This window comes from Protomyctophum bolini, assembly GCF_963924005.1.
Source record: "Protomyctophum bolini genome assembly, chromosome: 18".
NCBI lineage: Eukaryota > Metazoa > Chordata > Actinopteri > Myctophiformes > Myctophidae > Protomyctophum > Protomyctophum bolini.
The window spans coordinates 24,307,176-24,322,288 of NC_137879.1; the positions used below are offsets into that span (position 1 = coordinate 24,307,176).

The following is a 15,113-nucleotide window of genomic DNA, read 5'->3' on the forward strand; positions in this document are numbered from 1 at the left end:
ATTTTTTGTCTTAAAGGTAGAGTAAGTGATTTCACTTAATTCAAATATCACTTATTTTTTTGTTTTGTTGTGATAATCCTCTCTACTATAGAGTGTGCTGACCATAAAAGGAGTTCCTCCCTGTCCCCAGTTAACCCCTGGGGGTCAAAAAACCGTAGGTTTCGTTTTTGACTCTCTATCCTGATTGGACAAAGGCTTAGGTCCCACAGCCAAAAACGAAACCTAAGGTTTTTTGAGTGAAATCACTTACTCTACCTTTAATTAAAAAGCACATTACTGTTAAAGTTCATGTCCATTAGTGCATCTAAATAATGGTAGATTATTACTAAAGGAATCAAGTTCCATCAGGTGAGAAGAATAGAGCTATTATATAATTATGTATAGCAAAACTTAAATTCATTACAGCTCTTAGACTTAGGTGAAGGGCAAAGCCATTTAAAATAATCTGCATATAAAGTTATGCAGTCTAATGTGATGACTGTAGACAATCTATGGTAGTTCTTTAAGATAAAAAAGGTTCCTACACCTCCGTGGCCTAATTTAAATTTATATCTAATGAAAGATTTTCTCTCTGTTTCCTCCTCTCCTCGGGCCACTCAGACATTCCTTTACATCTCAGCCTATCCTGTATTAATTAGGAGAGGTCAAGCTTTAACATCATTATTGGTACAACAGTTATGGGGGGTCAGGAACGAGGCACTTGCACAGAGTTATGAAAACATCACTGAAGAGATGTAGATATGCTATTGACAATGTTTATGCCATACATAGAAATAGGACGGTTGAAGCAGTTGGCTCAGGGAACCCCTGTAAATAGCTTTGTCATCCATGGCACCCCTGACTTGTGTCACGGCACGCACTTTGAGAAACCCTGGGTTAAAATGTGGTCATAATAGTCCCACATGCAGGTATACAGACCAGACAATGGCTTTCTGGTTAGAGTGTGTGCCCTGAAACTGGGATTCGGTCCTCTCGGGGTTTGATCCCCGGCCGGGTCAACCCAAAGACTTGTAAAAATGGGACCCAATGCCTCCCTGCTTGGCACTCAGCATCAAGGGATGGATTGTATTGGGGGGTCAAATCTACTAATCAAATGATTCCCGAGCGCGGCACGGCTGCAGCTCACCGCACCATTGAGATGGGACTTGTAGCTCGTTACGTAGACAGCACTAGAATTGCATTTTATGTAGTCATAGCACTTTATAGTACACATGTATATTGTATAAATATATAATATAGTATGTATAGTTGACATAGATACTCCACTGTTACGTTCTTAGTTTATACATGATTCATGATAACTACTTTTGATATATGTGATGTATGCCATGCTTTTTGTTTTTCCTGAAATGTATGCCATGCTTTGTTTTTGCTTAATGTAAGTCGCTCTGGATCAAGAGCGTCTGCTAAATGCCTAAATTGTAAATTTGTAAATTGTAAACACATTTCACTGCGGTAATGTCTGTGACAATCGTACGACTTTGATCACTGTAAGCTGTCATTCTCTGTCAAAGACAGTTTGAAATCACTTGTTTAATTTGGCACAGCGTGTTTATAATGCACAATATATAATATAATAATAAAAGAACACTGACACTGCACTCGACTTGGAAAATAGCCCTTGCCTTTCTTACCTCTCAGGTCTGCTGTCGGAGCAGGTGGAACAGGGTGTGAATCTTAACCTTAGCAGGAAGAAAATAATCTACACTACTGCTTGTATCTGTGGGCAGCATTTCTGATGCAAGCAGGTGCATTGTGGGTAATTCACAATAAAGTAATGTAGGTGACAGCAGCTCCGCAGTCACACACACACACCGAATGTATAGCATCAGAACGGCCTCCAGAATTCCCACAGTGAGCTTCCAAAAACTTCTGACGCTAATTGAATTGAATCCTGACCTCGTCTCCTCGGTGCCTACCTCCCCCTGACAGGGTGTGTTTAAGTGTTCGCTTGCTACCTGGGGAGGGAAAACCGTTCCCCCTCACTCCCACCCTCTACCCCACATGAGCGTTGCCTTGTGTGTGTCCTCCTTGTATCACTTCAAGGATTATTGTTTCATAAAGTGTCCGCAGAGAGAGTGAGTGAGTGAGTGAGTGAGTGAGTGAGTGAGTGAGTGAGTGTGTGTGTGTGCGCGCGCGCGCGTGTACGTGTACGTGTGTGCGCCTTCTTTTCACATGAGCTTTAGTGCCTGTGCCAGTGCCTTGGTGACAGTAGCTTGTAAAGAAAACAGATGGCATTTTGGGAGGGGGGTCCAGACGTGTCATTTCCTGCCGTGCCCCCATGGCGCCGTCATCTCACACTGGCATGACCGCCATCTTAATCAGGGGCTTAATGAACGCTGCTTCACACCTGCACTGTCACTGGGACAATACGCTGCAGCTGATGAACATAGAACCAGTGGGGTCCCAGCGGACCTCTATCTGCATTTGTGTCCATATGTATTTTGAGACGACAAATCTGTTGAGAAGAAACCTTAATTGGGAAGAGGATCAAACGAGAGCCAAATCAGTGTTTACAGTCAGACACAAACAAATAGGAAATAATGACGGTCACATGGATTCCTAAAACTCCACCTTTCATCATGCCCAAGGGAGAGGAAATGATCCTTTCCCCTTAATTCTTTCTGCGCCATCTATGAACATATTTTGACCCCCTATTTTGAAAGTGGTGACCGTCCCCACCAGCTATGTGTTTTTTCCATCCAGCTCCATTGAGCCTCCATTATAACATGATTTTCAAAGCCCTGTATCTCTAAAGCTTCAATCGCTGGCCATGGTGAGCCGTCGCGCACCATTTTTAATTTGTGTCTATGTCTCACATCGCTCCGGACGTGTAACCGTTTCTGACGAGAGGTAAAGGGGTATGAGCTAATGCTAATGATCACTGTGCAACACAACAACCTCCACCTCGCTGATAACCCGGAAATGAAACCGAGGCTCATAGAGTGAGAGTGAACGGCTGTGCTTGTGCTACCACCTAGCGGGCAAAAACAAATTAAACAGGTGATCAGCCCCCCCCCCCCCCCTCCTTTTTCCCCACTCTGTACATACTTATTTTGTTTAGTTTTTTTGTTGTTATTGATGGTTTTGAATTTTGTTGTTATTATTTATGTAATGTCGATATGAATTGATTGCATAGGGCCTAAACAAGACTGCAAGGACATTTTTTGGTGCTATCCCTTTTGAACTGAGTGTTTGACTGTACTCTGTTGCTGTTTTTATATTTATGTTCAATAAACTATTCAATCAATCCATTCCGCTGTGCCTCTGTGGCTTGGTGCATGGGTCTGCGCCGCTCTGTGACTCCATAGATTCCGCTGTGGCTTGGTGCATGGGTCTGCGCCACTCTGTGACTCCATAGATTCCGCTGTGGCTTGGTGCATGGGTCTGCGCCGCTCTGTGACTCCATAGATTCCTCTGTGGCTTGGTGCATGGGTCTGCGCCGCTCTGTGACTCCATAGATTCCGCTGTGGCTTGGTGCATGGGTCTGCGCCGCTCTGTGACTCCATAGATTCCTCTGTGACTCCAATAGATTCCTCTGTGGCTTGGTGCATGCATGGGTCTGCGTCGCTCTGTGACTCCATAGATTCCTCTGTGACTCCATAGATTCCTCTGTGACTCCATAGATTCCTCTGTGGCTTTGTGCATGGGTCTGCGCCGCTCTGTGACTCCATAGATTCCTCTGTGAGTCCATGGAGAAGTAGAGTGTGTCACTATGTGAATAATATTACAGCGTCAGCAGTTAAGATCGTCCGACTGCCATTTTGTTAAACTAACATCTTCCTTCACATCAATAGCTGACTTATATAAAAAGTTGTATAGCCGTCACAGCAGTTGTATGTATGCTATAATGTACTCAGGAGTAATCAATATGAGCTCTTTAGATATATCAACTCTTATAACAAGTAAGACGGGCAAACGCAGGAAGCGAACGCAGCTCATAAATTGCAATAACAATTAGAATAAATTACGTATTTTTTATAGTGTTTTCAGTTTCCTTTTCTTGTCTTGTCTTGTTTTTTTGTCTTAAGTTTTCTACTGTGTGTGTGTGTGTGTGTGTGTGTGTGTGTGTGTGTGTGTGTGTGTGTGTGTGTGTGTGTGCGTGTACGTGTGTGAACGTGCGTGTGTGTGATACAGCTGCGCCCTCTGGTGGCGGGCAGGTGGTGTCACAGCGTGAAAGACAGACAGACAGACAGACAGACAGCTCTGCCTATAGGTTACATAGTAATCGCTCACTAAATTCGCAATCACTACATTCGCAATGATCACATTCGTATGCAATCGGTCCAATTCTTCATGTTTTCCAAGCACATGCTACCCAACAAATCAAATATTTATCGTCCTACCTGTTTCCCATCAAAGCTATTGGCTGCTTCAGTCTTTCTAGTCCCGAGGTAAGCAAGATTTTGCCAGGAAAGAAAAGTCTGCTATTTTTCAACCTTGAAGATGCCAGCAGAACAGATGAATAGGGCATGTAATGGTCTATTTATTTAGGGCTATTGTACCATGAGGACATTGTGGTGCAGGTCCTCATTCAATATAAATCAATAATCAATAGGTATACACCCCTTACCATGCCACATTTATTCATATGGCATGCCATTTATATTAAAAAATATATAATATATGAAATATTCAGACATTTCCATTCAGTATTTCAAATTTAAAAACAGATTGATGAAAACATACTGGGTGTGTATATTCTATTTGATGAGTGTTAGCCATGAACACCAGCTCGACTTAAAACTGGAAAAAAAATAGAAAAAAAATAACAACAACATTGAAACAATAGATATCTTAGCACCTATTAAAAGACCAAGGTCTGTGAATCTGCTCCAGGGGAGTTGAACGAGTTGAATATAAAAAGGGAATAAATTAAACCAGAGGTGTTGGAATGCCTGAACATCAGTGGTCAGCCAATACACCCACTAGTAACACCACCAGTCATGCAATGCAGAGTACACACACACACACACACTGCATGCAGTTCGATAAACAGGAAGATTGACATAAACACTCATGCACGCAGGCTCGGCACACACGCAGGCACGCGTACACACACACACACACACACACACACACACACACACACACACACACACACACACACACACACACACACACACACACACACACACAGGGAAGACAAAAAAGCAAGGTGAGGTTGAAAATATGAGGGTTGTTTCGAGCTTTGGAATATTAATGCTTTAAAAGAGAACCTCCCCCCACCCCCAAGCCCTCCTTCTATGTCCTCCCACAGGCGGCCATTTCAGAAGGATGTTTCGCTTTTTTAAGTTATAATATTTTTCTCTTTGTTCTCGTTTCAAGGACATGCACAGCCACCACTTATTTGCAGACAAGGGCGAAAAGGAGGGAGGGGAGAGTGAAAGAGCGAGTGCACGAGAGAGAGAGAGAGAGAGAGAGAGAGAGAGGGGTGGGTGGGAGAGATTCTCTGCATTACATAACGCTCACTGACTCAGAACAGGTAAGAACCCACAAGCACGACATTGGCACCATCAGGTGAGAAATCAAACGCAATGGAATGATAATAAAAAAATGTTTTTATCTAATATGCTCATCAGCTGCATTTGCATACCATTTGAGGGGTCCAGCGAGTGAGATACTACTCGTGTGTCATCCGATTCGGCAAGCCGTTGTGGATGGACATGGGTTATACGCGTTGATATTTTGTGGAAATTGTATGCCATTTTACTAAAATATATTGACAGAAAGTGTTCTCTCCCTGGTGGGCATTTACAAGCAGCCCTAGTGACGTTACTGTAGGTCAGCAAAACAGACCCCATTCAACCCCATTCAAGTTTTAAGAAACTACTATAAGGATGGAAGTAAGGAACAATGCAAGTTAGGAATGCATTCATCACCTGGTTATGCAATTACCAGTATCAGAGCACCTGTTGCATATGTCTCCCTTTTATACCCGAAAACATGGAGATCTCTGTATCTGATGACTACAGGGATCTCTCTTTGTGTGTAAAAGTGACACATACTGTACAGACAGAAAGATTCAGAAAACTCCATACATGGGCATAAAATAAGACAGACAGTCAGGCACTTTGACAATGGGTATTGCTATGTACTGTAACTGGGTGGTGTATTCCCAATATGCATCGTTCCCAACTAACTAACAAATGCTTGTCATGTAGAATGTTTCCTCCAAATTTCGTAGTGAACTAGAAAATATTGTACTGGTGTATAATATTCAGTTGAATAATGCACAAGGACATTTCAAAATGTCATTTTAGTTGATTTTTGTTCAACTTTATTGTAACCATGACACATAAAAAGCATCAGACACACGAGTCAAGAAACATCCATTGACTTGGCTGCCACATGATGCACAGCAGCATACAGTACCATCATACTGTAGCCTACTGTACATCACATCAGAGTACAGTAAGCAAGCAGTGCTCCCCACGCAGATGGCTTCAGAATCTCTCCCCTGGGTGCTAAACATCTCTTAAAACACGAGGCTAACACATTGAAGACAAATCAAGACAAAGCCTCTGAGTCAGGCATGCGTAATGGCAGCAATTGGTGAACAAAGAGGGGCTGCATGGCCTCTTCTGCTTGGGTCACAGATGCAAAAAAACAACAACACTCCTCACAGGGAGGACAAAATCATTATCATTAATTATAACAAATGTGCCATTCAGGACTGCAATCATTTCTTCATAATACAGTAACAGCGGCAAATGGTAATAGCTCGCAATGGTGTGAGTAGTTCTGCAACAAACCTAACCCTGCATTCCCTCCTGATCTCTCTGAATTCCTCACAGAGCTCTGCCATCTCACCATCTGTTCTATAGATAACTCAAAAAACACTAATAAACTCTGCACCTCCGCAATCACCAATCAACTATATGGTCATCTGGCCCTCACCATGGCCATTGATACCCCCAACCCCCTCGTCAAGAAGAAGTGCTCTATAACATTCTGGAGTTTAAAATATATCAACCTGGTCATAATCAGCTTTTCCAATAAAAAACAAGTCTGTCTCTTACACCCTGCCCCTGGGTACACTGGGCAACTCCACCAACCCATTTCAAGGATGCCATCAACAGCCCTTCATCAACCAATTTGGATCACTTTTCTCTACCATAAGGAAACTCCACAAACCATCCTAATCTCCCCCACCCTAAAGATTGCAGCTGTCATCCATATAAAAAAACAAATCACACTAAAAGAAACATTAAAAGTCCATAGACGTGGCTGCCACATGACGTCACGAGTGGTGCCGTTTTTGAGGGGCGATATCCCCTCCTATGTCCAGCTTTGAGGGTTTAGGTAAACAAACATTGAAAACAAAAGTGTGTAAACAAAACACAAACACTGAAGACAAAGGTGTGTAAACACAAACATTGAAGACAAAAGTGAGGACGCAAATTGTGATTGGCCGGTGTGATTAGGTGGGAGATGTTCCATTGGTTGAGAACAGGGCCGGTTGGGCCCTAGGTGGCGCTGCAGGCGAGATCCATAGCGTGCACATGCACGCGCGCTGTGCGGGGACTACTCACGCTGTGCGGGGACTACTCACGCGCGCTGTGCGGGGACTACTCACGCGCGCTGTGCGGGGACTACTCACGCGTGCCCGTATGACATTTTCCGGGTCTATCCCAGTCGAATTCTAGCACATCTGGCACGGTTTTGGCCCGGTTCTAACCGTTCTATACCCAGCTATCCTCGTGGAGGATAGATGCTATCCTCGTGGAGGATAGATGGGTCATTTTTTGTTGAGTGACGCCTGATAAAATAAATATATATGCACTGTCTGCAGAATTAAAAAGTAAAAGCCAAGCTGGATCGCCGAACGCACTTTAATTTAATGAATTCCACCCGGCACCCTGAAAATACTTCAGTCCTACCGTCCTGCCAACCAAGTAAAAGTATAGAGCTCTTCTCCTTTGCTTCACCACACACCAATGTTGTGTGCCTAACTTATAACTTATTAGTTAGTGCAACCTGCATTAAGTCATAAAATAAATACATAAATATCGAAAAGATTGGATTCTGAACTTGACGATTTGATATTGTGGCATTAAAAATCACGATATATCACTGAATCGATTTTTTTTTGCACACCCCTACTTTGACACCATCAACCACTCAATTTTCATCTCATGCCTCCAGACCTCCTTTGACATAACCGGCACGTCCCATTCCTGGTTGAAATCCTATACCTCCTATACGGACAAAGCCTCCACTACCCCACTCAACCACAGTGTTACCCAATGTTCGGTATTTGGTCCCATGATCCTTTTCATTCCATTAGCACTTGAATCAGAACGTCTACCAGCATGCCTTCAAGATTCACTGTTAGGGTAAAGCCGATCACACACACAGCTCTACATCTCCACCAAGACCACCACAGCAGCCACCCATTCCAACAACTCCATCTGCCAAAAACTCAACTACAATAAATCAGAAAATGCTCCATGCACCTAGGATTTCTTACTCAATATTGAATGTTCCATTGTCAGCCCCCACCTCTGCGACTTTGGAACCCTTTCACACCCCCCAACGCTCAGTCTCGTTATATCTGGCAGAAAACGATATTTTTTAATATATATTAATATATTTAATATGATTATGTTAAATAATCACAGAATGTCACTGCACTGAGAGACATGCAGCTGCTGTATACTCCCGCAGCTGCTCTATACATCTCCTTACAACAGTGTTTTACCGGAATTTGCCATTTGTGTTAAATAACACCGTAAAACCGCCATTATCCTTTTCTTGTCACGGCGTTCATGCAACGCAAGGGGTGCACGGCACGCACCACCGTGTGGGAACCCAACCACATCCCAGCTACAGGATGCAACACCATCCCTCTTATGGCCTCACCTCTAAAGTCCTCAATACAATAATGTAAACGATAAATGTTCAGAACTCAGCTTCTGACTTGCTCACAACAGTCTTTCAATGTCTTTACTGGCTCCTGGTCAAACAAATAATCAACTTCAAAATACTCCTCACAACCCACAAGGACCTCAACAACATAGCTCTCCCCTAACCTTCCAAACTCTGTCATCATCATGTCCCCTCGGACTCCCTCAGGTCCAAACTCTGTCATCATCATGTCCCCTCGGACTCCCTCAGGTCCAATCATGCCATGTGTTTGTGTATGTGTAGTAAATGTTCAAGCAAACTGTGTTGTTTCTGCTGCATGCATTGATAGAAACACTTCTTATTTGGGAATTCACATTAGCAATACAGTCATGATTATTAGATACAAACTGCACATTCAGTGACTACTACTTGTCTGTGACTGTGTACAGTATGGACCTTTTGCAATATCTTGGCTACAATGCAATACTTTATTGATTGACCCCAGGGATCAATGAAGTTCCATCTACTCTAATCAGTTATCCAAGTTATTGCCAGAAAGCAATAACACTATCTGAGCAAATACGCTGACGCTGATGAAAATTTTAGAGCGACAAATCTGTCTTTTGGTGGGATATGTCACAGAATCTCAGATGGAATCCCTTCATCAGAGAAAGGTACGTCCAGCCACTCACCTCTCCAGAGAAGGCCTGTCCATTGAGCAGGTGTTCAGAGCCCTGGCCGTCCTCACTGCCAAAGTGTAGCCGGATCTCCTCCAGGCGGTGGCTGTATGTCATGGGCCCACCAGAAATATTCACCAGATGTTCCTTGTCCAGCCGCAGAGAGACATGGCGGCCTGTGTTGTACATTGTCCCTCCCACCTGAAAAAGGAATTTAGAGTTTACCACTTTCAATCTGGTATCCCTACTTTGGGTACTGTATGGCATTATATACTGAATTAATACATAAATAATTAATATTACTAACTGTAATTTTTCTACGAATCACATTAGGACACAGCAGCATAACATGTTAATTCCCTGCACGAAGACAATTTGCTCAGATTGAGATTCATGAAGAATACCCATATCGACACACATGACAGACAACATCTCTTTGATACAATGAAGCCTTTGTTTAGGTGAGTTCCTTAAGACTGGCGGTCTTTCATTTTTATGTTATAAGATGCAACAACACAAAAATAAATAAGAGCCTGCGCCAAAGGTTTGAATGAGAAGGTAAAGATGAACAACAACAACAAAACGATGTGGAGTTTAGCCTTCAAAGCCTGAAAACTGTCAGAATCTGTGCACAAATCAATATGATGTGACGTTATAAAGGGTAGAATGTGGTGATACAAGAGCTCTGAATAACAACCTTTATCAGTGGCTCTGTTTATTTATTTATATTTAGAAACAGTTTCAAAGTGAAGCATTGATATTCAAGGCATGCATTCGGGTAGGCTTCTATGGCTCTTATCTGTCTCCTTACACATTCTCTCCGTCTCTCTCTCTCTCTCTCTCTCTCTCTCTCTCTCTCTCTCTCTCTCTCCCCCTCTCTCTCTCTCCCCCCTCCCTCTCTCCCTCTCTCCCTCTCTCCCTCTCTCTCTCTTCTCCCTCCACTTTCAAAATGATTCCCCCCCCTCTAAATTCCCAGAGAAAGAACTCTGCCCACACATTGTAAATATTTTATAGAACCTCTGAAAAATCAATGATTTGAAAGGAGAGTGTGTATGAGCGAGCGAGCGAGGGAGCGAGTGAGAGAGCAAGTGAGAGAGAGAGAGATAGAGAGAGAGAGCGGGAGAGAGAGATGAGTTGCATCGAGTAGCGGAAGTCGAATCGTTAGAGGAAAGACTGAGCAGCCCTTTAAGGTTTTCCTGACGACGAGGGGAGGCCAGGAAAATCTCAGCCCCTTCAAGACCTCCTTGAGGACCATTATTCATGAGGTCTTGAGCGGCCTGAACACCCTTTGTTATTGTGAGTTTTTCTTTTAATGCATGAGAAAGCATGTACAGCCCCCTGGTAATGAAGGACCCCCCTGCGACGGGAGGATAAAATTATGCTGCGATGCAAACACAGGATTAGGCACCTCAAAGATGATTATGAGACATGGAAGGGAAAAAAGAGAACAAAGAGGCTGCATATTGAGTGGCTCTCGCCTCATCTCCCTGAACCAGATCCAATGTTTCACACTCGTACGGCGTACTGCAAACACTGCACAATCTGTGCATAAGATGACTTTTTTTCTTTAGCCAGTATCTTGTTCATCCTGATTGCCCATAGCGGAGTAAATAGCTAGAGGCTAGCTGAGAAGCAAGGCTAGTGAAGTGAGGTTGGAATGATGGAAGTGAGGAAAGCGAGTGCGCACAGTGACATGGAGACGCCTAGCAGAGAGAGAGAAAGTACACAGTACATTCTCACATTATTTCTCTTTTAATCTTCTCGGACCATCAATGCCAAATGCCATTGAACCAGTGAGAAATTGGAGCAACAAACTAAGGGAACAAAATAAATCCTCATCACACAAATGTTGCTCAATTCTGAAATAAATATATAAATAGGGCATAGCAGTGGCAGCCATTTTCTGGTTCCATCAATTCAGACTAAAAATCCTTAATCCTAGAATCAAGCCATCCAGGATCCTGGTGAATCATGACCACAACACATTTGATTCTTTGAAAAATAAATATTTAATATATAATATATATAATAATATAATATATAATATTTAATTATAATGATACAATAAATAGCCTTTTTCCATTTTCTATTCTCACAGAATCTAAAGTTGTATGGTAATGATTCACCAGGATCCTGGATGGCTTGATTCTAGGCTTAAAATATTTATTTATTTAGGCTATTTAAAATCTATGGGAAAAAATAATGGATCGATGGAACTGTCGTGATCTTCATATATGGAGATCTAGGTGATGATATGGAGACATGATGTCACGAGGCGTGACCATATATGGAGACGTAATGTTACGAGGCGTGACCATATATGGAGGTGTGGGTTACTAACTGACGGAGAGACGGGAGATGCAGGTTTTCATAGTACAGTCGCAATAACACACACACACACACACACACACACACACACACACACACACACACACACACACACACACACACACACACACACACACACACACACACACACACACACACACACACACACACACACACACACACACACACACACACACACACACACACACACACACACACACACACACACACACACAATGATGCAGGTAAGCACAAAATGGTTTCAGTACAAACTGCCCCTCTGGGCACAGGTCTCCACCAGGGCAGGTCAGGTTGTGGCCTCCTATTGGCGCTATAATAGGCCAGTGTGAAAAGGGTGGCATATATTCCTCAGCCTAGCAGGAAAGTCTGTGAAAGATTTCACGTAAATTGCATGCTGCGTTCATGATTTGAGGCTTTTTGTTCAAAACGGGCCAATCCTGCAAACTTTGAAAGCCAATGTTAGCCAATTAGGATGGAATATGAAATATCGGACAGATCCATCTTGAAGACATGACTATAGAGATTTTTGGACAGAATCTGGAGGAGAAATATAAAAAAAATTGTTAACAGGTAATTCTGGAAAATTTGGGGCAGAGGTTCATTGTTGGCGTCCAGGGAGGCCTGACTCACACCTAAAAAACACCCGTGTGTGTCCGTGTTTAATGGCCGCCCCAATCCATTTCCAATGGAAGTCACATGGTTTAACCAAACATTTTTGTTTGATGGCTGTGTTGTGCCCCCTCCCCTGCATCAAACGAGAATATCCATCCATTAAACACGGACAAGACACAAGACACGGACAAGACAAATGTTTTTAGGTGTGATCGAGGCCGGAGTGTGCATGCAAAATTTGGCACCGACCGGGTTAACCGTGCCGGAGATTAGCTGGTAACAGACGGAGGACGGACGCAGGCACGCACACACGCACGGACGGATGGATGGACGGAGTGCAAAACATACTCTCTCCCTTCGGCCTGGTGGAGACAACAATGATAGATTTTCAATATTTCACTTGAAATAAAAATGTCCAATCATGAGAGCTGGATTTGCACGTCCGATAACAGATGGGCACAGGAGTAGTCTTGTAAGATACTGAAAGATGAAACCCACCACTGTAATTGTAATGTTTCTACCTGACAGACAAAGTCAACATAGTGGAAAGAATGAGAATAAAATGGATGTATCTCTTCCATTTATTCTTTGGATCGCAACACAGGTGGGAGGGGAGATTGGGATGTCCTTCAGTTACATATTGCGCTGCCAAAAAACCTGGGTCTGCTATAATCACCGGCTGTCAAAACATCTCACATCTAAGCGTTCAGTTGTATTAATGCATTTTAAAACTCTTGAGTAAATGCCTTCGTGAACTTTGATCTCTTTACCTGATAATTGAGGCAAGATCCCTTTATATGCATTCTCGGTTTCATTTTACATACAGTAGGTCCGCCCTCTAACGGGGCTCTATGGGTTTAGCAGCATAGATATAAAAAAATATAGATGCCTCATTGGCCGCTACAGTTCGTTGGAGAGACCTGTCTCCAATGGGAGAAGGAAGTCAAGCGGAACCTTGAAGCTAAGTGCTGCTGGGAATGAGGGAGTCGCACCTCTGATTGGCCTACCGAACGTCCCAACGGCCCCTTCCGTTCTTCCGCTATGCTTCGGAAGGAATCTCGGGAAAGCTTGCCAATGCAATCACGCATCGCCGTTGCCTCCATGTTGCCTTACGTTGAGATATAGACGGCCCAGAGTCAGAGGAGGCGTCTACCTTTATATGTCTATGTTTAGCAGTGCCTAAACACCAGTGGTGGAAAAGGTACACAAATGTTTTACTTAAATAAAAGTACCAATACTGCAATGTAGATGTACTCTGTTACATCTACATCTTGTTAAAAGACAAGATGTCTTTCTAAGACTTCTAAAAGTAGAAGTCCTGTATTCAAAATGTACTCAAGTAAAAGTACAAGGGCTATTAATATATATGTACTTAAAGTACTAAAAGTAAAAGTACTCATATTGCAGAATGTCAATTTCAAAATGTGTACAAAATCTTTTGAAAACAGCCCATCTACAAGCTCACACAGCGTGCGTATTTGAGCAGCAGTGGACAGAACATGAATTAGGAAGAGATACGAGCTGAAAAAGTTGAGAAATTTTTCCTCAAACATATAAATGAGGGAGAGAGCAATACAAGAGAGACCTTCAAGAGACACGACATTGAAATATGTAGGAGAGAAAGATTAAACCAAGCATAATGTGTCAAAGATAAGTGCGAGTCTACACTAGATTTTTATCTTGTTCTTCACTGGTTCGGGAATCGGGATATTTAATCACCTCTCTACTGTCCATCTGTAGGAGCATACTACCAGTAAGACGCGCAAACGCAGGAAGCGAACGCAGCTCGTACATATTTGGGGTTTTTTAAGATTTATTTTTAAGTTATTATTTTTTTAAGTTAAGTTATTTTTAAGTTAAGTTTTTAACTTAGCCATAACCATATAAGGAGTCCCCAAAGCAGCTATACGTCCAAATATGGGCACAAAGGGGGGACACACACACGGACACACGGACACACATACTGTAGTAAGTGCTCACTGCATGAATTTGTTCATAGAAGCTTAAACACTTCAGCCCTGATGTTCCCCAAAAACTATGTTCTGGCCTTGACAGTCCTCCAAACAGAAAGGTCCTATCCGATTGCATTAAACAACGTTAAACTCACTTTGCCACCTTATGCATGCGCATACCCTCCATACTGTAGGATATGGAAGCAATACAGAAATAATGAGAAAACATGACAATCATTAACATGCGTATACGGATCAATACAGCAAACGAGCCCACATCAGCTTCTGAACTCAGAACTCTGTATCAGCTCTGAAGTTACAATATCTAATGTCATGGCTAATTCCACTGGCTACATTAACTAATACATGGTTAAATATATACTGTATAGTGTATTGTTTTGAGCTGAAACTAAACTTTTACAGGTAAGCCAAAAAAATGTGTTGATTTGTTATAGGAATCACTTAATATCGTGCACCTTATAAGCAAAGCAAATAGCAGAAAAGGAGATAATCTAAGTGAATACATTAGACAGAGGCTGTGAAATGTGTGTACGCTTTAGCGAGCATCAGATGGTTTTTAATATGATCCATGCGGGCCTGCAGCAGAAATCACTGAATCATGGCATAACCATAATGTATTTGATTAAAAGACAAGGGTGCCACTTTTTCATTA

At 42.6% G+C, this 15,113-nt stretch overlaps 1 protein-coding gene across 1 annotated transcript in view; it reads right to left on the bottom strand.

Moving 5' to 3' along the window:
• Positions 1–15,113, bottom strand: part of ca10a (carbonic anhydrase Xa) — a 171,456-nt gene that overhangs the window by 22,708 nt on the left and 133,635 nt on the right. Inside the window, exon 4 of the mRNA XM_080788940.1 lies at positions 9,543–9,728. Within this exon, the coding sequence (XP_080645066.1) occupies positions 9,543–9,728 (186 nt within the window). The remainder of the gene's footprint in view (positions 1–9,542; positions 9,729–15,113) is intronic.